General features: G+C 39.8%; 1 protein-coding gene across 10 annotated transcripts in view; it reads left to right on the top strand.

Annotated features, from left to right (window-relative positions):
- Nucleotides 1–25000, top strand: part of LOC125446539 (butyrophilin subfamily 3 member A1-like) — an 85880-nt gene that overhangs the window by 40540 nt on the left and 20340 nt on the right. For 8 of the 10 annotated variants that reach the window (XM_059639509.1, XM_048520177.2, XM_048520179.2 and 5 more), the window contains exons 3-6: nt 7508–7855; nt 14480–14761; nt 16369–16488; nt 19876–19908. In XM_059639509.1, the coding sequence (XP_059495492.1) occupies nt 7508–7855; nt 14480–14761; nt 16369–16488; nt 19876–19908 (783 nt within the window). The remainder of the gene's footprint in view (nt 1–7507; nt 7856–14479; nt 14762–16368; nt 16489–19875; nt 19909–25000) is intronic. The other 2 variants (XM_059639510.1, XM_048520180.2) reach the window with 1 other exon arrangement.

The raw sequence follows: 25000 nt of genomic DNA, 5'->3' as shown, positions 1-25000 counted from the left end.
CCCCATAGCCCTTGATTCCTTCTGAGATCAAGAATTTGTCGATCTCTGCCTTGAAGGCATCCAACGTCCCGGCCTCCACTGCACTCCGTGGCAATGAACTCCACAAGCCCACCACTCTCTGGCTGAAGAAATGTCATCTTATTTCTGTTTTAAATTTACCCCTTCTAATTTTAAAGCTGTGCCCACAGGTCCTAGTCTCCCCACCTAACGGAAACAACTTCCTAGTGTCCACCCCTTCTAAACCATACATTATCTTGTAAGTTCTATTAGATCTCCCCTCAACCTTCTAAATTCTAATGAGTACCATCCCAGGATCCTTAGCCGTTCATCATATGTTAAACCTACCATTCCAGGGATCATCCGTGTGAATCCCTGCTGGACACGCTCCAGGGCGTGTGATTCTCCAAAGCCTGACTGCCATCTACAAGGCACAATCCAGGAATGCTCCCCACTTGCCTGGATGAGAGCAGCTCCAACAATACTCAAGAAGTTTAACACCTTCCAGGACAAAGAAATAATGGTGACCATGAAACCATTACTGATTGCTATAAAAATCCATCTCATTCGCAAATGCCCTTCCCAGATGGAAAACCAAGTAAACAAAACACAAATAATTGGAGAAACTCAGCAGATCTGGCAGCACCTGTGGGGAATGAAAAAGAGTTAATGCTTTGAGTCCAGTGATCTTGCTTAGAACTACTGAATATTGAATAATCAAAGAGCAAAAGGGGAAAGGGGAATGAAATGGAGAAGAAGTATCAAGGAAATTAAAGGGACTATATTAAACAAAGTAGTTACAGAGATAGAGCATGCACTGGCAGTAATCTTTCAAGCTTCCTATAAGATTATAAAACTGCCAGCGTAACTCACTTACTCAAAAAGGAAAGGAAACAAAAACAGGGAACTATAGGCCAGTTAGCTTAACATTTGTTCTTGAGAAAACATCTGAGCCTATTGTAAAGGATGTAATAGTGAAACCTATAGAAATACGTACCATCAAGCAGAGTCAGCATGGCTTCATGAAGCAGAAAATCGTTCCTGACAAATTTATTAGAATTCCTTGAGGATGTAATAAGCAGGAAAGATAAAGGGGAAGCAGTGGATGTAATGTATTTGGATTTCCGAAGTATACTCAGAAAGGTATCCCACATAATAAGGTAAGACCCCATGGTGTTGGGGGTAGTATATTAGAATGGACAGAAGACAGAGTTAAGATAAGAGGACATTTACAGAAAGGAGAAAGCAAGAACTGCAGATGCTGGAGACAGAGATAGCACAGCATGGAGCTAGAGAAGTTCAGCAGGCCAGGCAACATCAGTGCTTCTCCATCTCCATACTGTGTTATTTTGACATTGGAAACTTGTTGTGGAGCACCACAGAGATCATTGCCAGGGCCACAGTTATTTACAATATACATTAACAATGCTGATAAGGATAGTGAATAGCTTATTCCCAAGTTGGCAAATGACATAATAATCAGTGAGAAGACAAGTGGTGACAATCACACAAAAAGTCTACAAAGGAAATAAATAGCCTATATGAGTGGGCAAAATCTTGACAGATGCAATTTAATGTGGGAAAATGTGAGGTTCCGCATTTTAGCAGAAAGAACGGAGGAGCTGATTATTATTTAAAAGAAGACAAACTGTAGAAAGATTTGGCACAGATGATTTGAAGGTCCTTGTGCATAAATCACAAGAAGCTGACACAAAGGGTCAGCAGATAATAGGGAAGGCAAATAGAGTCATACAGCATGGAAACAGACCCTTCAGTGCAACCAGTGCATGCCAAACATAATGCCAAATGAAATGAGTCCTACCTGTCTGCTCCTGGCCCATTTCCCTTCAAACATTTCCTATTCCTGTACTAGCTAAGTGTCTTTTAAACATTGCAACGCTGTCCACATCCACCACTTCTGCAGGAAGATCATTCCACATGTGAGCCAGACTCTGTCTAAAAATTTCACTTCATTTCTTTTTGTAAGTCTTTATCCTCTCACCTTAAACATTTGCTCCCAATCTTGAAATCCCCCATCCTAGGGAGAAGACACCTACCATTAACCCTATCTATACCTCTCATGATTTTATAAACCTCTATAAGGTTACTATTCAACCCCCTATGAACAAGTGAACAATGTCCCAACCTGTCCAGCCTCTCCTTATAATTCAAACTTTTTACACCCAGCAACATCCTGGTAAATCTCTTCTGAACCCCCTCTAGCTTAATATCCTTCCTGTACCAGGTTGACCAGAACTGGACACAGTACTCCTGAAGAGGCTTCAAAAATGTCTTGTCCAAATTCAACAGGACTTCTAAAGTCCTATACTCAAAGGACAGAGCAATGAAGGCAAGTGTGCTAAATGCCTTTTTAACCACCCTATCTATATGTGATGCAAACTTCAAAGAATTATACATCTGAACTCCCAAGTCTCTCTGTTCTCCAACACTATCCAAAGCCCTAATATTAATTGTATGAGTCCTGCCCGGTTTGTTTATCTCGAATTTATCCAAATTTAACTTCATCTGCAATTTTGTAGCCCATTGACCTATTTGATCATAGACAACGTTCACTGACTACTATGCTACCAATTTTAGTGTCTCCACAGATTTACTAACCATGCCTTATATATTCACATCCAAATCATTATTATAAATGACAACAAAAGATCCCTGTGAAAAAAAACACTAGTGACAGGCCTCCAGTCGTAAAAGCGACCTTCTATTACCATCCTGTCTCTTGCCATTAAGCCATTTCTGTATCCAGTTGGTAAGCCCACCCTGAATCCTATGTGACCGAACTTTATAAACTATTCTACCATGCAGAACCTTGTTAAAGACTTTACTAAAGTCCAAGTGAACAACGTCTTCTGCTCTGCCATCATCAATCTTTTTGGTAACTTCCTCAAAAGAAAATCAATCAAGCTTGTGAGACACAATTTTTCTTGCTCAAAGCCATGCATATGATCCCTAATCAATTTTTACCTTTCGAAATATTTATAAATCCAATCTTTTAGAATAACCTCAAACAATTCACCTAAAGTCAGATTCACATGGCTATAACCTGTAGCTGTAGATGATGCAAACATTTCAGCAAGGGCACCCACAATTTACCCCCTTCTGCCCCATAGAATCCATTAGATTAAGTCCCAATGATTTATGCATCTTTCTCTAAGACCTCCAGAACTTCCTTGATCAATTGTTTTTAAAACATCAATTTTATTTCCCTGAGGTCTCCAGCCTCCATTTTTTACCCCACAGTAAAAACTGGTGCAAAATATTTATCTAGCATCTCTCCCATCTACTGTGGTTCAACACAAAGAAGGCCTCTTTGATCTTTAAGGGGCTCTACCCTCTCTCTAGTTACCCTCTTACTGTCAATGTTTTCATAGAATCTCTTTGGATTATACATAACCTTATCTGCCAATGCTATCTCATATTCCCTCTTTCCTTTCCTGATTTCTCTTTTAAGAATGTCCCTGTACTCTTTATATTGATTAAGTGATTCATTTGAACCCAGCTTTCTATACCTAAAATAAGATTCTCTTTTATCCTTGACTAGAGCTGCAATATCTTTATTCGTCCATTGTTCTTTATCTTGCTAGTCCTTCACTCAAACATAATGCCTCTGAACTCTCTCCATCACACTCTTGAAAGCCTCCTACTTGCCAGACACTCTTTTACTGGTAAACAGTGTACTCCAATCAACTTTTGAAAGTCTTGCCTCATACCATTAAAATTTGCCTTATTCCAATTAAAAACTTTAACTTTTATGGAAGGCTTATCCTTTTCGATAGTTATTTTAAAACTAATAGAATTGCGACCACTACACCAAGTGTTTCCTTGCTTTCACCTCAGTCACCCTGCTTTCTTGCCCACAAGAAAATCACGTTTTGCTCCTTCTCTAGTTGGAACATTCACACACTGATAAAGAAAATTTTCTTGAACACATTTGCCAAATTTTTCACCATAAAAATCTTTCACAATCTTGTAGCCCCAGTCAATATTTAGAAAATTAAAATCCTCCACTAGTACAACCTTATAATGCTTACATATATCTGAGAGTTGTCTACATACTTGTTTCTCAATTTCTGTCTGGCTGTTGGGGAAGCTTATAGTAAATCCCATCAAGGTGATCTTTCCTTTTTTATTTCTAATTTCTACCCATATATTTTCACTGGGCGATTTTTCAGAAATATCTTCTCTAGATACAACAGTAATGTATTCTTTAATCAAAAATACCATTCCCCCTTCTTTCTTGGCCCCACTTTCTATCTTTTTTAGCATTTAAAACCTGGTGTTAGGATTAAGGAAGTCTCTCAACATTTCAAGCATGTTGTTAAAGGGGAGAGCAAGAAGTCGGAAATTATTGTACACATTAGTAGGAATGGCATCAAAATGACATTGAACTGCCAGTCTGTCAATCCTCAGCCAAGTTTCTGTGACATCCCGATCCCATGTTTGCAAACATGGCCTGACTTCGTCAGCCTTACCTGTAAGGGCCCTTGCATTAAAATAACTGCAATTTAATTCTTCACAGGCACTGTGTTCTCTGACTCTCTTTTGTTCTTCTTTTCAAATTGAATTACTCTTTTCATATTCTGAACCTTCCTCATCAATCTTTTCAGTTAAACTGCTACCTTAAATCCATCCATCCGGCCTCTAGCAATGTAATGTCTCCCTTAATGGAGCCAACAAATCACTCCACTAACATATTGAATCCTTTCTGGTTCAGATTAAACCCATCTTTTTTGAACAAGTCTTTTCTGTCCCAGAAGAGATTCCAATGGTCCAAAAGCCTGAATCCCTCAACAATACACCACCTCTGCAGCCATTGATTTGTCTTCTTTAACCTTTTATTCCTTCCCTCATTTGAGTTTGGCACCAGGAGAAAACCAGAAATTATTACTTTTCAGGTTTTAATCTTCTCTTTAACCTCTTACATTCACTTTGTAAAGCTTTAATCTTTTCCACAAAAATGTAAATACCCCCAATATGTATGATAATTTGCGGCTTCTCAATCTCACCTTTAACAATATACTTGAATCATTTCGAGATGTCCTTAATCCTAGCACCAGGAAAGCAACAGGCCATCCTGAATTTATGCTCACTGCCAAAGGATCTCCTGTTTATGTCCCTAACAGGAGAGTCTCCTGTAACAAATATTCTTTCAAATTTTGACAAACGCTACCTAACATAAGAATCATTCCTAGTCTCCAATAACTGACGGCTCCTTCTATTTTCCTCTGAGAGACTGTACCTTTCAAAAGTACCCAAAATGGAATACCTGAGATAATGGGAACTGCAGATGCTGGAGAATTCCAAGATAATAAAATGTGAGGCTGGATGAACACAGCAGGCCAAGCAGCATCTCAGGAGCACAAAGCTGACGTTTCGGGCCTAGACCCTTCATCAGAGAGGTAGTGTTCATCCAGCCTCACATTTTATTAAAATGGAATACCTGTTTGATGGAGGAATAGCCTCAGAAGGCTTTTGAACGGACTTCTTACCTTTCCTGACAGTCACTCATCTATCTGACTGATCCTGTTGTGTAGTCGTTTCTCTAAATCTACTTGCCATCTCACTCTGCGCCTAGTCTATGCCCTCAATAACATTAAGCCTAAAAGAGCAATTTTCAGTAACACCTCATATATAAAATAAATGTATTGACCTCTGCTTTATATTCAAAGATTCTGCATCCACTGCCTTTTGAGGAAGGGAATTCCAAAGACTCACAAATCTCTTGAGAGGAAAATGTTTCCTCATCTCTGACTTAAATGGGTGATCCTTATATTTAAACTATGACTCCTAGTTCTGGTTTATTGTCAAAGACAGATTGAATGAGAGGTACAGTGCTAGCTAGTTAATACCACTTGAGTAAACAGCTTTGGAGGTCTTGTATTTTTTTTCACAACCTGAATGGGTGTGACCAGGACTCACAGGTTAGGATTTCTGGGTTTTGGTTTTTCAGTGCCATCAAAAGCTACTGGGCTGTCATCAGTGTTGGAAGCTTCAGAAGATGTCTCCTGGCTGCTACTCTCTCTGAATTTTCTCGTGATTTTTTTTCCTCCTCGATTGGAGAACTGCATGTGAGAATCTGTGTCTGAATTTTCCTTTTTTCCCAAGGGGTGTGTTTATAGAATATTACTATGTTGGAACATAGTTACTGTATCTATTACTCAGTTAAGTTTCCCATGAGAGTAAAATTATTCTAAGTTCTTTCTTGTGTTTATATTTTAAGTATAATGTTTAAATAAATTGTTTCTGCTTAATGTTGAGTAGTTTGACCAGTTGAATTGCACTGGAACACTGTGCTTCTCTTCTACCTTTAAGATAAGAAAATATTAGGGTCTAGACTGCCTTCTTAAAATATTTTGAGGGGTCTGGTCTGCTCTACATCAACATCCTTTCAACATCCACTCAGTCAAGGTTTTCTATCATTTGTTTCAATTCAGTCACCTCTGACTCTTCTAAATTCCAGACGATATGCGGGCCCTGTCCAGCATTTCGTCTTAAAGCAATCTCATTCTAGTATTAGTGTAGTAAACTTTCTCTTAACTGCTTCCAACGCATTAACATCCTTGTGTAAGTATGATGACAGGTTCTGCACACTGTATTTCAGATGTAGTCTACTGAAGCATTACGTCCCTGCTCTTTCATTCAATTGCTTTTGCAATAAACTAGAATATTCTATTACCTTTCCAGAGTACTTGCTGTAGGACGTCAGAGCAGCCATGATCATACTAAATGGTGGGAGCAGACTTGATCAGTGGATTGGTCTACTTCAGCTCCTATGCCTTCAAAGTCTCAACCTTACTTTTTGTCTTATTATATGGATCAATTCTCTACAGAAACTGTTCAATTACTAACAACAATTAAATAGCATGTAATTTAATCTTTCACTTGCTAAATTAAGTCAATAGTATTTATTATTGAAAAATAATACAATCCAACACAAAGGCCTGTGGAGGTTCAGCTATTGAGTACATTCATGTCAGAGATCAATAGATTTTTAGACAAAGGAATCATGGGATATGGTACTGTTGCAGCAAAATGGAGTGGAGGGAGAATATATTCGATGATCTAGTGACACAGTTGAGAGACTGAATGGCCCACTTAGCTCTTATTTCATATGTCCTTATTTTTGCCACTTGTAATTTTGTTTGTTTACAGTAATAAATTAAAATGTAAAATCTTGTCCATTTGTTATTTTTGCTGATGTAATTTGCGGATTTACTTTCTTTAAAAGTTACAGGGATCATAACTTAATGGAATATTGACATGTAAACTTATAAGTTAAAAGTTGTCAGGACTCTTCCAAATTGATTATGACCCAATGGTTGAAAATCAGAATAAAAAACTTGCTGAATTCAAATTCATTTACAAGTCCAGGAATTCTGGAGGAATTTTATATCGCAGGACAGTTTATGATTTATAAAACCAGCTGTTTTCAATGTAATTTTGTTCTGTGGATGACATAAATACTGATTTTTTTATTGTTATTCATTAGGTGAGTTCCTTGTCGTTGGACCTGCTCAGCCTGTGGAAGCCACAGTGGGTGAAGATGCTCTGTTGGAATGCCACCTTGTGCCAGATTTATCTGCCAGCAATATGTTAGTGCAGTGGTTTATATCAGGTCTAGAATCCCCAGTTCACATATACAGACATGGTGAAGATGATGCTGCTGCTCAGCACAGGAATTACAGGGGAAGGACAGAACTATTGAAAAACAAACTGACCCAAGGAGCCATTTCTCTTCGAATAAAGAACATAACAGTTTTTGATAGTGGAGAATACAGATGTTTAATTGATGATGGAAACTATTCTGAAGAAACTGCAGTCAAATTGAATGTCATAGGTTCGTACAATTCAGTTACTTTGGAGAAGTTATATGTTTCTGTCTTCTAAAAGCCCGGTTTAAATTATATAATATTACATTGAATAATTATACTAATTAAACGTTTGTAATATATCAATATGAAATAAGGCGTGGGAACATTGGACATGAGTAGGCCGTGGAGCCCATTGAGCCTGCTCTCCCATTCAGTTAGATCGCAGCCGGTCATCTAACTCACTACAACCTTCTTACTCCATCATTGTATCCATTGATGTCATTCGTAACCAGAAATATCTCTATCTTGACCATTTTCAATGACTGAGCTTTTACAGGCTCTAGGGTAGAGACTTTTAGAGACTCACTACCCTCTGAGAGCAGATATTCCTCTTCCTCACCATCGTGAACGGAATATTCCTTATTTTGAAAACATTAGTGAACCAGATGAATTATACAATGACTAACAGTAATTTCATGGTCATCATTAAATATTCAAAGACAGCTGATTAAAGCATCAGTACATGGTGTATCCTTTTTATTTTTTTTATTGGTGGCGGATGTATTTAATGTTTACTTGTCACACAACAAATGATGCTACTGTCCTCAGACAACTAACTAACCTGAATGGCTCCTAGCTCTGTGCCCTGAAAAGTGGGAAACATTCCTCTTGAATTCCTGGTCCTATTAGCCCTTCCAGATATGGTACTTATGCTTGCAGTATATATTTATATAATGATGATTTCAATCGAAATGTAGTTGATCTGACTAGTAAGTTTGAAGATGACACAAAAATTGATGGAGTTGTGGAGAGTAAGGAACACTATCAAAAGATGTGTTGATCTGTTGAAAAGTTGGATAGGGACATGGTGGACGGAGTTTAATCCAGGGAAGTGTGAGGTGATGCATTTTTGGACGTCAAATGCAAGAGGAGAGTACACTGTAAATGGCAGAATCCCTGGGAGCACTGATATACAGAGGGATCTTGAGGTTCAAATCCATAGTTCCCAGAAAGGGGATAAACAATTGGATATGGTAGTAAAGAAGGTGTACTGCATGCTTGCTTTCATTAGTCAGGGCATTGAGTATAAAAGTTGGCAAGTCATTTGCAGCTGCATAAAACTTTAGTTGGAGTATTGTGTGCAATTCTGGTCATTACCCTACAAGAAAAATATGGAGACTTTCGATAGGGTGCAAAGGAGGTTTACCAGGATGTTTTCTGGATTGCTGTGTATTAGCTAAAAGGCAATATTGGACAAACCTGGATTGTTTTCATTACAGAGCTGGAGAGTGAGGGGGGCCGACCTGATAAAAGGATATAAAAATATGACAGGCATGGATAGGGTGGATAAATGGAGTCTTTTCCCCAGGGTAGAAATATCAAATACAAGGGGGAATAGGTTTAAGGTGAGAGGGGAAATGTTTAAAGGAGATGTGCTTGGCAAGCTCTACACAGAGAGTGGTAGGTGCCAGACACTGCCAGGGTAGTGGTAGAAGCATATACAAAAGCAATGTTTAAGAGGCATTTTGAAAGACACAGGAACATGCAGAGAATAGAGGCATATAGGCCATGTGCAGGCAGATGGGAATAATTTAGGAATGGCATCATGGTCAGTGCAGACATGATGGGCCAGAGAACCTGATCCTATACTGTCTTATGTTCTATGTTCTTCTGTGGGATCATGAAAATCCTTGTGAAAATCCAAATACACCATATCCACTGATGTTCCTTCATAAATGGTGCAAACAATATCCTCAACAATATGTAACAGGAATGTCAAATGTGATTTCCTGTTCATAAATCCATGTAACTACCCAATCCTGTAATTATTTTTGAAGTGTCTAGTTATCACATCCTTTATAATGTCTTATAATATTTTCGCTATGACTGACTTCTGATGTCAAACTAACAGGTCTGAAATTTTAAATGTTTTCTCCCCCCAACTTCTTAAATAGTGAGGTTGCATTTACTACTTCCCAGTCTACAGGAATATATGGATTTCTGAAAGATAACCACCAATGTATCCACGATCTCTATCGCCACATCCCTCAATAATGGGAGTGGATGTTTAATGGTTTGTATTCAGTAGTGTACCTATATCACAGCTCAAAGACTCAGGGCAGCAGGTAAATCTGTCCTGAGCCCCCCCAAACCAATCCTTGAAAATTCAGCAGGGGAACCCAACCAGACAAAATTCCCATCAGTCGTAGAATGGGCAGAACAAGTGAGGAGTTTCTCCTCCATCAAAGACTATTCAAAGTCTCTCATATTTACTGCTCATGAGTGGGTTAGTCACCAGAAAAGGGCAAGAGAAGCAGTGTATGATTGGAAGAGCAATGAACCTTTGGGTAAACACGGGAAAAAAGCAACCTTCTGCTGAAGGGCCCAGGCCAGGCAGAGTTTTGCCAAGGGGTTGTCTGTTGGATACTGTGTGGTTGGTATTCTCTGGCCACAGCAATAAAGAAACTCCAAAGGGGTAGGTGGGGAGGCAGAGAAAGAGGTTCCACAGGGAGGTGCATGGATGAGAGAGACCTGAGTGGAGATGGTGGTGGACGTGGCCATGACAAAGAAACTTCAAGGGGTTGTGGGGCTGAAGAATGCTCAAGAGAAGACAAGGATGGAGATGGACACTGCATGAGGAGTGAAAAAGAGGCTGCAACCAAGCATAGAGAGAAGGAGATTTTAAGGGGGTCAAAAGAGTGAGACAGTGAAAGCTGACATGGGACGGGGGAGAAGGAGGCTGCAGTGGAGGGTAGGCTGTGCATGGAGGGACAGAGGGGCTGCTCAGTGAGAGCAGGTCTGCAAAGGAGAGAGAACAATTTTAAACCTGTCAATTAGGGAATATCCAGCTGAAAGGGATCCAAGAAAATTTCAATTCATTGACGTTGTGAATTCTTTTCAAATGGTTGTGGGCTTTACAGCTGAAAGCAGCAAATGTTGAGAAGATACTATTAGGGAAAATGTAGTAGATGCCATTGTCATGATCACTATGTCAAATGTGAAATTTTAAGTCTCAGGTTGAAATCTACATTGCAGTATATGGAGTTATAAATGCCTTCTTAAAATCTTCCAGCTTTGTGCATATGCAACAAAAATACATTAGCGGACTTTTTAGTGTATGGTATGTGTAGTCATTGTGATTTTTTTTTGTGTAGAAGTGTTTGACAGTTACTGTAAAAATAATTGCACACTTAAACCTGCTATTTTGTTTCATTTGACATGCTGTAATGTGTTGGAAATTAATGTTTGCCTGTGTGTTTGCAGCTTTATGTTTAACGGAGTGTTGATAATTATTGAGGGCATTGATAAATTCTTCCTAGAAGGTTCAAATTCCCTATAAGTCAACATAAATAAAGCGGTTATTATTGTTGATGAGAATGAAAAATGAGCCCCTGAAAACCAAAAGGTAGCCCTTGAGAAAACATTAAGAAGCCGTGAAAACAAAATTAATATTGCGATCTGTTGTACTTCTATCTAATAGTACAATATTGCATGCCAGCGGTGTAACTGAAGATGCACTTGTGATCAGGGTCAGGGAGTTGAATCACAAGACCCAGACTTGTTTCTGGGTGCTTTCTCTTCCTCGTATCCCCCAACATCCTTTGCGTGTCCAGAATATTGGGCACCGTTGTCTCAGTAGGGTCCAATTGTCCTATTCGGAATTAGGAAAATATCTTAGCTTCTGTAAACTGTACCTCTCATAGGATCCCTACAGTGGGGATGGAGTCCACACTGACCCTCTAAAGAGTATCCTATCTGGACCCACCCTTTCATTACATTTCCCACCCTCGACACTGTGGCCAACCTAACCTAACCTGCACATATTCAGACTTTGGGAGGAAACTGGAGCATGAGGAGGAAACCACACAGACATAGGAAGAATGCGCAGACTCCATATAGACAGCCACTCAATGGTGGCGTTGAACCCAATTGCACTGGCAGTGCATTCCTGGCACTGAGAGGCAGCAGTGCTAACCACTGGGCCAATGTGCCACCCCAAAACTCAGGCTTCAGTATGAAATATTTGACAAACATGCCATTGTTAGACAAAAAAAATCCACAGAATCCATACAGCATGGAAACAGGCCCATCGGCCCAACAAGTCCACGCTGACTGTCAGAGCACCCTACCCAGATTCCTTCCCCTATAACTCACCTAATCTACACATCCCTGAAAACTACATGCAATTTAGCATGGGCAATCCACCAAGGCTGCACATCTTTGGACTGTGGGAGGAAACCCATGCAGACATGAGGAGTACTTGCAAACTCCACACAGACAGTCACAGACAGTAGAATTGAACCCGGTTGCTGGTGCTGTGAGGCAGCAGTGCTAACCACTGAGCCACCACACTGCCCATGCAATTGCTTATAATTTGAAATTTCATGTCATGAAACTAGCCCTGCTTCTTTCAAACTGGTCCTGTGCAATATCTGGACACCAGGATGCAAAAGACCTTACTCTCACAAGCATGACAAAGAACATTACTCATGACAAATGAGAATATCTAGTCCTGGTATTGAGATATTCGATTGACACATGACTTCTGGCTTCACTTCCAAGTTTAAACTAGCAAAAGTTCCAGTAAATTGGAACCAAACAATCCATGTGCAATATTATGTTTGCCGTCCACACAAGAGGGCTTGTAATCCACAGGAAGGGAATTCAGATTTTACCCTGGCTATTTGAGAACTTTTAAGTTCCGATTTAAAAATCTGGAGACAAAGCACATGAAGAAATCAGATTCCCACAAAAATCCAGTGGTTCATTTGGGAAGAAAACCTGCTGTACTTACCGAGGCTGGGCCAATACGTCCCACACCAACATGATTGGTTGAACAACCTGCTCAGTGGCTCAGACACTCAGTAGTATCCAACCTAGTATCTGGTTTCAGGAGAAGTCTCACCAGCACATGGGCCAATAGTACCTTTCTGTGTAGCCCTGACTCTGTGAACTTTTTTTCCAAACTGCAGAAGGAGAATAAATGATAGCCTCACTTGCAACACCTCCATGTGAACAATGGATCAAAGCACATGCTCCCATCACAGCCATCCCTTCCATCTACTCTTCCACAAAGACTGTCACCTTAACCCTCGTCCAAAGGAATCCCCAAGAACAGTGGGAGCCAAGCCCTTGCCCTGATGTGATTCTCTGTTCCTGCTTCTCCCATTTGATATCTTCTGCTCCTAAAAATAAGATCTAACTTCAATCCAACTCAAGAGAGAGAGGAGAGATTTGGCATCTTGTTTTGTTGTCTGACAACCGAAAAACATTTCTCATGCCTTCCTCCTTCATTTTTCTGACACAGTAAGAGTGACAGAGCTGGGTGAATAAACAATAATCTTTGGGATGTAGGAAAGTTTCTCATTAGTTTCTTCAGTGGCTGTGGTTGAGTTTGCTTGCCTGATCCACTCAATTGAATCTGTCATGTCAGCTCAGAAAATCCAAACACATGGACTGGGAATGAAACTGGGGTTAAACACCAGGGTTTGCAAAATGATAGAGCATCTCCTTGTGGGAAGTGAGAAGCTAAAAAACTCACCAGACTCATCACTCTGCAAAGCTCAGTGAAGATATGTCATTTAGCCAAAAGGAGAGTGTGCTCTGAAAACAACATGGCATCATTCAGTTAACACAAAACCAAAGAAATGCAGATTCTGGAGATCAGATACTGCCAGACTTGCTGAGTTTTTCCAGCAATTTCTGATTTTGTGTTGGAGTCATTCAGTGGGCTGGTGCCTACATAGGAGGGCAAGAGTCCAGCCACGGGCGGGCACAGCCAAAACAAGTGGTTGTGGGCTCTCGTTCCAGGATCTTGAACTCAGAAACTTTGCCTGGAGAGAAGTGGCCCTGTGTGTGCATATTTGCAAACTCATTAAGGCTCATTGAAAGAAGGGCATCCCCCTGAATGCCTAATGTAGGCTGAGGAGATTGGCACCATTTTTATTCCCTCTCCCAAACCCCACCTTGTAATCTGATTGGGTAACGTGTTTGCCATCAGTGCTTTCCTCAACTTGGATAAGGGAACAGTTCCTCTTCAGTGCACAATGTTTGACTGGAGAATGTTGTGTACTGTGAACAAAGAAACCACCATGTAACTCTTGTAGTCTAAATAACTCTTAGACTATCATCACAACCTGAAATCCCAAGATGACTGTGAGCAGTCGAAGCACTGTTACTGCTACATTTATCTTAACCTAAAATATAAGAAGGCCCATTACAGGTCTTGAACTGGGTTTAAAACAGGGAAAAACATGAGAAACAGAAACTTGAAAATCTATTGGCAATTATTACTCTAAAGTCCATACATATCACTTGTCCTCACAGGTATAATTGAGCAGAAATGTATAAAATTTTTTTAATCCCGCTGATTTTCTCTCTTCCTCTCCTTTCCAAGGAGTATAATTCTGTGACAGTTAATTAATCTTAATAATTGTAATCTGATTCATTTCAATTATTGTATTCTACAATATTCTATAAATCTTCCATACGGACATGTTCTGAGGTAAAATGTAGTTCATAATCTTATTAAAGACAGTGATAAAACAATGATTAGATATCGATTAATAGATAAAATAAATAGTTCCAACAGACTACAGGAAGTGCTCCTATAGTTTGCTATTTCTGAATCTGTTCTCTATCAATTACAGGTTTGGGTCATCAGCCCTGGATTCAGCTGAAGGGATATCATGAAAATGGAATCCAGCTTGTGTGTAAATCCAGTGGATGGTTCTCTCAGCCGGAAATCCAGTGGATCAATGAAGATGGACTTGCCTTGTCACAAGCTGAACTAAGTAACGATATAGACTCTAATGGTCTTGTAAATGTCCAGAGCATCATCATTGTTACAAAACAATTGACAAACAAGTTCACATGTCTGATAAAGAATGACCATTTGGGAATTACACGAACAACAACAATCAGGATATCAGGTTTGTAAATGACAATGTTTGACCAATACAGTTAAAGGTCATTTATATTCCACTGTACATCACATCATGTGTTTAACTGTCCCCAAGATGCCTTCATGTGATAATCCATGAGATGTTCATAAAAATTGTTTGATTATTTCAAACTCAGTTGTGTCAACATCTCACGTGTTGAAAAAATGTCACACTCTATATATGGACACAAAATGAGTATTTCATTCTGCAAAATTGACAGAATCTTTGGTCACTTATCTTGGCAGTTTTCAAATTCTGTAACTGCAATAAAGGGTTTTGGTCTTTTCCCACTTGTGCTGACACCCAACTGAGAGCGATGGACTCTCACTGTCGGTTGCTCACAACAACAATTTGTATTGACACAGTACTTCAATATAAGAAAACGCCTCAAGGCCCTTCTCAGGTGCTTAATGAAGCAAAATCCTTAACCAACAAAGGAGATATAAAATCAGATGAAGAAATACTTAGTTAAAGCGGTATAGCTAAGGCGATATTAAATTGGATGATGCTTGATTAAAGCGATAGGTTTTAAATTATTTCATGCAGAAGGAGAATAAGGTGGAGAGGTTTTAGGAATGATTTCTAAAGCTCAGGTCCTCAGCAACATTAGGTGCTGCTGCTGGTATGGAGCACTTAAACTGGGGTTGGTCTGGGAGCTAAAATTAGACAAGTGAAGGTAGCTTGGAGGGTTAGGGCTAGAGGAGATTGTAGAGGTAGGGAAGGCAAGGGAATGGATGAACCTGTAAATAAGGATGAAAATTTTAAAATCAAGACATTGTTTGACCAATGAAAAGCAATGTGGATCGGGGAGCAATCATTCTTCATAATATCTCTTCGTTTGACCTATTATCCACTGTTAGCAAATTACTGCTTTGTGAAACATTTCATAACCCACTAAATGTAGCCTAGAAAAGGATAATTTGCCAGCTGCCTTATGTGTCTCTGTATGCGCTGTAACATGCCAGCACCTTGTTCCGGCTACTGGCTCCTTCAGAATTCACAGCATCAGGGATGGAGTCACAAATTAAATGTGGTTTGGATGTGGCTTGGCATATTTGAGATAACAACAGGAAATGTTGGAAAAACATCACAGGTCTGGCAATGTCTGTGGAGTTTCTCTCTCCGCAGGTGCTGACACACTTGCTGAGTTTCTCCAGCATTTGCTGTGTTTGTTTCAGATTCCCAGTATCTGCAGTATGTTGCTTTCATTTGACACACCTTTCCAGGCAGAGAGTCAGGAAGAGCAGGATTGTTGGTCCAATGAATTCTGGAATACAAAGTAGAGATGGAGCTTTATTGTTTTCCCCCTTTGCTATTGCCAATATTAGAGACCCTGTCTTTATAGAGAGAACCATAATAAACATCACTGCCAGTGATTGAAATGGGCAGGGGCTCTATCCCATAACAAACATCAGTTTTGGTGTTTCTGGGTGTCCAGTGGACCCCTACTGACGTTAAATCAGCAGACTACTGCAAGGACTACCGATTTTCTACCTAATGCACATTCACTAATATGTTGATGTTTTGTCATCATATTTTCACGGCATATGCTATAGAAAATATAGTTGTATAACTCACTGGTATTCACTTTGCAGACGATATCTTCCCTGGTGTCCCTGATTGGCTGGCACCATTACTCACGACCCTCTGTTGTGTGATTGCTGGCATCGCTGCTCTGCTTTATTGGAGTGTGAAACACCATAGACAGATTAAAGGTACAGTCTCAGTGTAACACTGACTAAAGACAATAAAGGTACAAGCCTGGGAAATCCATTGGCAATCTCCCAGTCTCCATCAGTTAAGCTGTGACACACAAACAACCCTGTGGAATTTCAGAACCACAATATTATTCCAGTGCAACATGTGTAGAAAAGGATTAGGTTTGTTCTGATGCTGAATGTTTGGGGAAGGGTAGTGTGAAGAGCTGGTCACATTGAGGTGAAGAACAAAGAAACAGTTGTGATTTCCAGTTTCCAGCTGAACAAAAAACACTCCTTTAATAATTTTAAATCAAATGTTACCTGTTGAATACTTTGTTGTTATGCTCCTCTTGTATATATGCATAACATTTTGGTGGGCAAATTTGAAGCAAAAATAGTCCAGAACAATACATATCATAGAAGGAACTGTGGATGCTGGAAATCTGAAACAAAAACTGATATTACTGGAGAAATTCAGCATCTGTAGAGAGAAAGCAAAGTTAACATTTTAAGTTCAGTGATGCTTGTTTGGAACTGGAATAATAACTTTACCCGTAACAAGTATGTGACTAACAGGTGAACAAATACAGCTCCATTGCACTGTTTCAGCTACAAGAAAAAGCAAAAGTGGTGGAGAAACTCAGCAGTTCTGGCAGCTTTTGTGGAGAGAAAAACAGAGTTAGTGTTTTCAGTGCAATGTAACCTTTGTTTAGAACTGATTAGAGTTGGAAATTGGTGAGTTGTGATGGGACAAAAGTGAAGGTCAGAGAAAGGTTAGATTAAAAGCAAAAGCATGAGAATAAAATACGGACACTAGGGGAAAAACATCCTAAATGGACAGCAGAGTTCTTGATTGGTTTGTTGAAGTCAACTGTTCGGGGCATGGGGCTGTCAAATGCCTTCGTGGAAAATGTGATGCTGTTCCTCCAGCTATAGTGGAACGTGCATCAGGCCTTGGACAGGAACATGAGCTTCAGAGGATGGTGCTGTTTTGAAATAACATGCAAACAGAATCTCGCTGTGCAAAGTAATCAGCCGGTTTGTGTTTAGTCTCCCAGTGAAGGCAAGACTGGATTGAGAACAGTCAGTGTGGTAGACTAGATCGAAAGAAGGGCAGGAGAATAGCTGCTTCATGTGGAAGGAACGTTTGGGACCTTGAACAGTGAGGAGAAGGAGGTAAATCAGGAGATGTAACAACTTCTGCAATGAGAGGAGAAAGACAAATTGTTGAAGATGATAACAGAGTGGGCCAGGGAGAGAACAATCCCTTTGGAGTACTGACAGGGGAGAAGAGGCAAAGATGTGTTTGGTGTGTCATCATGTGGGATCTTGTGGAGTTTATGGATGAAGGTCATTTAAATCCAGAAGCTGGTGGAATGGAACACAAAGATGTGGTGAAAACTGTTGTAATTCTGGGAAAGAGGGAAAGGCAAATGAACAGAAATGTGAGCAATGGGCTTGACACTATGAAGGGCCCTGTTAACCACACTAGGGTAAAGATGGGTGGAGGTTGAGGAAAAAGAAGGACATGTTGGAAGTACCATAGCGGAAGGTGCAATCATCAGTACAGATGCAGTGGAGAAACTGACATGTTTTCAAAATAGCTGTGGGAATTGGTAGACATATGATACATATTAGTACAGAGACAATCCTCAGGAATAAGTCCAAGAGGTTAAAGAACGAAAGGGAAGAGTCAGAGACGGACCAGGTGAAGATGAGAGAAAGGTGGGAATTAGAGATAAAACTTATTGGTTTCTAGGGCTGAATGAGTGCAGAAAGTGGTACCAATGCAGTCATTGATAAACTAGGGAAAGAGTTGTGGGACGGGGCCTGAGTAGGACTGTGACCAAGACTGGTCCACATTCCTCAGAAAAAGAAAGGCCTCACTCAGTACTTATACCTTTGCTGCTGGCATTTTAATTTGTGACATTCCTGTCACAGTCTTCTCTGTATTGAGAAAATATTGAAGTAGATTAAAATAAAATGAACATCTATCATCAACCTGCCTGTCTCTTCTGGGCAAGACATTCCCAGCAGAAGCACTGGAACAATGGAATACAGTGGGAAATTGTTTCCCTGGGACTTCACAACCAGGAATGCGCATGTTTAAGCAATAGTAAAAGGCAGAGTTGCCATAGTCTCAGATACCAGAGGGCTTCTCTCTCATTAGAGAGAGATGACTGGTGGTTGTTTAACCTCAGGGTCACCACAGATCAGGCAAGGGATAGGGTTGAGATACTGGGACCTTCATGGTAACCACAACCAATACAGGAATTGAGACCGCACTGTTAGGAGTTATAATAGGTACAAAGGAAGATGGTTATGATTGTTGGAGGTCAGTCATGTCATCTCCAGGCATTGTCTGCAGGAGTTCCTCAGGGACGTATCATTTTGAACCATTTCCAGGTGCTTTATCCATGACTATCTCCAATTCTGACGATACAATTGAGGGATATTCACCGAAGATTACACAGTGTTCAGCACGATCTGTGAATTCTCAGAAATGGAAGTAGTTTATATCCAAATGCAGCAAGACGTGGACAATATCCAAGTTTGAGCTGACAATTGGCAAGTAACATTCACACCACATAATGCCAGGTTACAACTATCTCCATCTAGACAGAATCTAACCATTTATTACTCATCTATAATGTTGTTGTTTTTCCCTTCTTAATGAGAATGTATATCAAACAAGTTCTGTGTGTCCGATTTTAGTTTGACTCTTTTGAATGAAATTTGTCCATAGTCTTTAAATGTAAGGATTGATTGAGCCAACTCATGCATCACACCTGCCATTTCCTGATCATTATCTTCTGTTCCCTGATCTTTTAAAAGAACCTTTTTAGTATTTAACATTTTCATGTCTCATTTTGTGGCAAAGTCACAAATTTCTTAGGTTTCTATAATCTGCAGAGTCTCACCTATTATTCCCATCTGACTCTCTGGTGTCTCCCTGTTCTGGTTACATTTTGCCACCTGGTGCCTTAATTTTATTTTCAGGAACATTAATCTCTAATGAATTGCATGCACAATGTGATTTCTTTCTGGAACAATTTTATTGCAGCTCATGTTTCTTTGTAAATTTTAGAAGTAATTTAACCACAATCCCTTGGGTGTGGTATTTTAGTTTTCTTTCTTATCCTATGCTTCTTTAAGCAGTTGCCTAAATATTCCATTGTTTTAATTTTCCATCTTGTACTTCATCATCCTTAGAAACAAATCAGTTGCTTAGTAAGACATTACAGTACATGAATTGCGGCACAGTTATGAATCATTAGTGGTAAGAACTGATTTTCATTGAAAAATTATCAGATTTGTGTAAATAATTTTATTGAGAAGATGTGACCAGTTAAATGATTTTTTTCTGATACTCATGATAATATTTTTGTTGTATCTTTGTAGAACTAGAACTTCAGAAATCTTTCGTAGAATGTGGTAAGTGTTTCATATTAAAATTTCACAAACCATTAAGATTATGGGTTTTGGAATAATTGAAATTTTGATTGAATGTGCTTGTATTCACCTTTTTGTGATCAATTGTTAATATATATTGATGGAGTGACAAATACACTGTGAGACTTCTGGTTTTAAAGTATTCATTCAGGCTTGGTTTATTTTGACCCAAAATGTTGAGAGAAAAAAAAGATGATTCATTAAAAAATTCTTTATACTTAATGGTGTTAATTCATTTATACCTACAATCAGATTGAAATTAGACATTGGTGTAAAATAATCATGGAAAAAGATTACAAATTTAAAGGTTGAGAAGGAAAATAAGAAAAATAATTTAAAGAGACTGTTCTATTACGCTAATTCCAGCAAACAAATGTTTCAATAATATTAGCATCATAATGCTTAAATATAGTTCCAGTAATTAGTTTCTGATGGGATTGACATAATATGTGATCTTGTGTGTGATGTCTGAAGCATTGTGTTCAATCATTGGAACGAATAGCAAAAATAGTCTGTTTTCTAAAGGTCTTAAAGTTGTTGTGAAGAAGTTTCTGACAAAACTATTGGCAAAAATATCTGAAATGTGATCATTTAGTTAGATTTATTTCAAATTGTTTTTCAATTGATTATAAGCACAGGATGGTTATGTGGAGCTGCATAAGACTTTGATTGGGCCACAGCTGGAGTACCGTGTGCAATTCTGGTCACCACATAATAAAAAGGATGAAATTGCAATGGAGGGAGTGCAAAGGAGATTTACAGGGTGTTGCCTGGGTTGGAGCATTTTTGATATGAAGAGAGGCTGAATAGACTCAGGTTGTTTTGGAGCATGAGGGGGTGTTCAGTGGCCTGGGTGAGGTGTTAAAAATTGTGAAGGGCATGGACAAGGTAGATAGAAAGCTCCCCTTAATGAAGGCTGGGGGTGGGGTAGTCATTATTTTAAGGCAAAGGTCAGGAATTTTAGGGGATATTTAAGGAAAACCTTTTCACCCAGAATCTGGTGGGAATCTGGAATGCAATGCCTTGAAGGTGAGCAGAGGGTGGAAGGCTCACAACTTTTTAAAATGTATGTGGATGAACGCTTGAAACCTCAGACTTTTAAGGCTGTGAGCCAAGTGCTGGAAAGTGGGATGAGTGTAGATAGGATGGTTAGACCTGATGGGCTGAAGGGCCTGTTCTGTGTTGTATGACTTGATGATTCAAATTCGAAACAGGTATTTAGTTTATTCTCATGCAAATTATACATTCAACCATACTCATGGTCATTTACAGTGCATTTGGCTGAGAAATGCTGAATTCTCAGCATGCAGCACATCATATCTTCTATTTTAGGCTTTTAACAAAATGGTTCTTCAGCTAAAACAGTTGCTGATCCCTGGTCTGGGCTGATATATGAAAAATTGTTCCAAGAACAAACTATTATTTGCCCATAATCACTGATAAAAGCTGCAGTTTCTGGGTGGGAGCAGAAAGAGAGGAGCAAAAACAGGGAGATGAAAACTGTTGATAACAGACTGAGAAAGAAATTGCACTTACAAAGGTACATACTATTTCCCAGGGACTTCCTCAGCACTGCAGAATTACTTTTGACATGTGATTAATATTGCTAAGTAACTTTTGAAATTGCTCACAATATTGATTAATTTTAATTTGTTTGAAAATGAAAGATTAGATTGATTTTATAAATAGGCAATGTGACAATATTTTAATCATTATGACAATTAAAATATTTTTTAAAATTACTAAAATCCCTTCTATTCTTTAAACCAGTGACATAAATATCTCAAATCTATAAGGAAAAGGGAATATTCCTTATTTTGTCAGTAGCCTTAGCTGATTCTCAATCATTTCATGAATGGGTTTCTGTTGACAGAATTGACTTGCTGTAAGGATATCGGCAAGATCTACTGAATGAGAAATATCAGCATTTGTTACATCAGATGCACCTTTTTGGAAGTTCATCCTGCACTGTATTAGATGCTTTCACAAGCTTGTTAAAGAAAGACAAAAACTTTGAATAGAGAAAAGAACACCAGGGTGTTTGCATCAAAAATAAATGACTGGCCATCCAATCCCCATATCATTCCCTTGTAATAACACTGCATTAAGACTAATATCACCGGCATCACTGGCAGTTAAAATGGCTTATCATAACTTAGCATTACCAGTGTGGTAGCACAGATTCCAAGTTTCCAAAGAGACCCTGGTGTTCTTTTCTCTATTCAAAGTTTTTGTCTTTCTTTAACAAGCTTGTGAAAGCATCTAATACAGTGCAGAATGAACTTCCAAAAAGGTGCACCTGATGTAACAAATGCTGATATTTCTCATTCGGTAGATCTTGCCGATATCCTTACAGCAAGTCAATTTTTGTAAATTAATTGTTGCGCATGCAGTATTCCAAAAGTGGCCTAATCAATGTTCTGTACAACCACAACATGACCTCCCAACTGCTATTACTCAATGCAATGACCAATAAAGGCAAGCGTACCAAACACTGTCTTCGCTATCCTGTCTACCTGTGACTCCACTTTCTAGGAACTATGAACCTGCACTCAAACGTCTCTTTGTTGAGCAACACACCTTACCATTAAGTGTATAAGTGCTGCACTGATTTGCCTTTCCAAAATGCAGCACCTCACATTTATCTAAATTAAATTCCATCCGCCACTCCTCAGCCCATTGGCCATTCTGGTCAAGCTCCTGTTGTACTCTGAGATAACCAGATGCACTGTCCACTACTCCTCCGATTTTGGTGTCATCTGAAAATGTATGAACCATACCTCCTGTGATCATATCCATATCATTTATATAAATAACAAAAAGCAGTGGACCCAGCACTGATCCTTATGGCAACCCACTGCTCACAGCCCTCCAGTCTGAAAATCAATATCATAGGTAAAGGCCAGAACATTCACTTCTTGTATTTTTGATATTTGGCACACATCTAAGTAGTTCACCAGAACACTATGCCAGAATTTATCCATAATTATGATTTTCCTCATTTTCTCATTTTTATAAAAAGAAATTGGCTTCAGTGAACAAGACCACTGATCTCATTACATTTTTTTTTCTTACAGAGACATAGAGGTTCGTAGCCCAGAGAAAGACCATTTGGCCCAATTCTGTTGTAAATTTTACAAATATTTGATCAGTTTTCTTCCTACATTTTAATTGATAAACTTCAGCAACAATCTCTAAAGTATTGTCACTTTGGCAGAGTCATACACCAGAGATGTTCTGACAAACGAGTTGTACAGAACTATGGCTGTACCGATGAGAACACGCGGTTACACGAACATCAAAACATCTTTTGGCCACTTTAGACATACAAACATATGAATAAGAAACAATAGTATGCAACTGACCCTTTCATGCCTGCTCCGCCTTTCAATAGATCATGCTGATCTGATTTTACCATCTCTCTACATTCCTGCCAATTCCTGATAATCATTCAACCCCTTGGTGATCAAAAATCTGTCTATCTCTGCCTTAAAGATATTTAAAGACAATGCATGCACCACCTTTTGTGGAAGGGAATTCCAAAGGCACTCAAATCTTGGAGAGAAAAAGATGTTTCCTTGTGTCTGTCTTATATGGGGTGATGCCTTATTTTCAAACTGTGAGCCCAAGTTTTAGATTCCTTCATGAGAGGAATCCAACTGGTCACATTCTTTCATGACCTTCTAAGATTCAATGAAATCTCTTCTGAATCAATGTAACTCCAGAGGCTACAGGCTGTTTGCCACCACCATTAAAACGAAATTCTTATATAATGATCAATGACTTTATTACAATCCAGGATTGTCTGTTACATTCAGCTCTTATCTCCTGGAACTGGTTGTCAGTCAAGTTCTGTGTGGTTTGTAGCCCAATGTTGCTGAACTCTGATACTCATGATGTCCTCATCTTTCTCCTTGGATGACTGCTCCTGTATTTACATGCCCTCAGCATCCAGCACATCTCCACCCTGCCTACTCCATTTGTGCAGAGCATAGTATGTTAGGATGATGTGATACATTATCAAGTGTATATTGCAGGCCCCACTGCGCTAGATTGGTCCAAACAGTGGAACTACATCTTCAGAAGGTCTCTTGTCTTCTCCACCATGGCCCTGGTCAAAGCATGAGGCAGCGTTATATCACTGTCGCCATCAGTCTAGGGGTTGAGCAATGGTGCCACCTGCCAGGATCACAGTGGGTAGCCCTTGCCTCCAAGTAACGTTGTCAGGCACCTGGACCCTCCGACACAGCAGAGACATGAGACTGCCCCAAGGTGTAGAAGCCATGGCAGCTCTCACATACCAGGGACACCATTAAGAAGTGGAACTGGTGATTCCAGACAACCTGCATATTAATGGAATGGAAACCCTTCCTACTGATGAACTCCACTGCGTTGTCCTATTTCCCTCTCAATGGGACATGGGTGCAGCTGATGGTGCCCTGTACCTGGGGGAAGATAGTGCTATTCCTGAATCCTACTGCGTGGGCTGCAGGACTGGCCTCAATGTGGGGAAATGAGAGGAAATGCTGAGTTCTTGTACAGTTGGCATCAATAACTGGCTTGATCTATTTGTGGGTGGATGACCGAGAGATCCCACACAGATCCCCAGTGGGTCCCTGGGAGAAGCCAGTCACATCGCAGTCCCACACAGCTGTCCCATTTCCAGGCACCGACAGAGGATTGGCCCCCACTTCTTCAGCTCTCAGAGCCTGATCCAGCAGCTGGGACAATTCAGTGTCACAGGTCCAGGACAGACAGAGTCTGTATTGACACTGCGCCTTGCCCATCCTGAGGAAATGGAACCGAGGGTGAAAGACTTGGGCCCTAATAGTGCAGGACCCTACAGGTGTAACCTCTTTCTGAGCTGGAGTCTCATTGCCCTCTGTGGCAGCTGTTACTGTTCCTGGGAACACTGTTGTTCCCAGGATTGCTGTTGTTCCTGGGATTGCTGCTGATCCTGGGATCACCGCTGATCCTGGGAACGCTGCTGTTTCCACTCCTCCTCAATCTGCCTTCACCTTCTTAGAAAGACACCGACTATGAGCAGCATCCCATCTGTGTCTAGATCCGTCCC

The sequence above is a fragment of the Stegostoma tigrinum genome, chromosome 34 (assembly GCF_030684315.1).
Source record: "Stegostoma tigrinum isolate sSteTig4 chromosome 34, sSteTig4.hap1, whole genome shotgun sequence".
In the NCBI taxonomy this organism is placed as follows: domain Eukaryota; kingdom Metazoa; phylum Chordata; class Chondrichthyes; order Orectolobiformes; family Stegostomatidae; genus Stegostoma; species Stegostoma tigrinum.
This window is presented reverse-complemented; position numbering and strand designations above follow the sequence as displayed.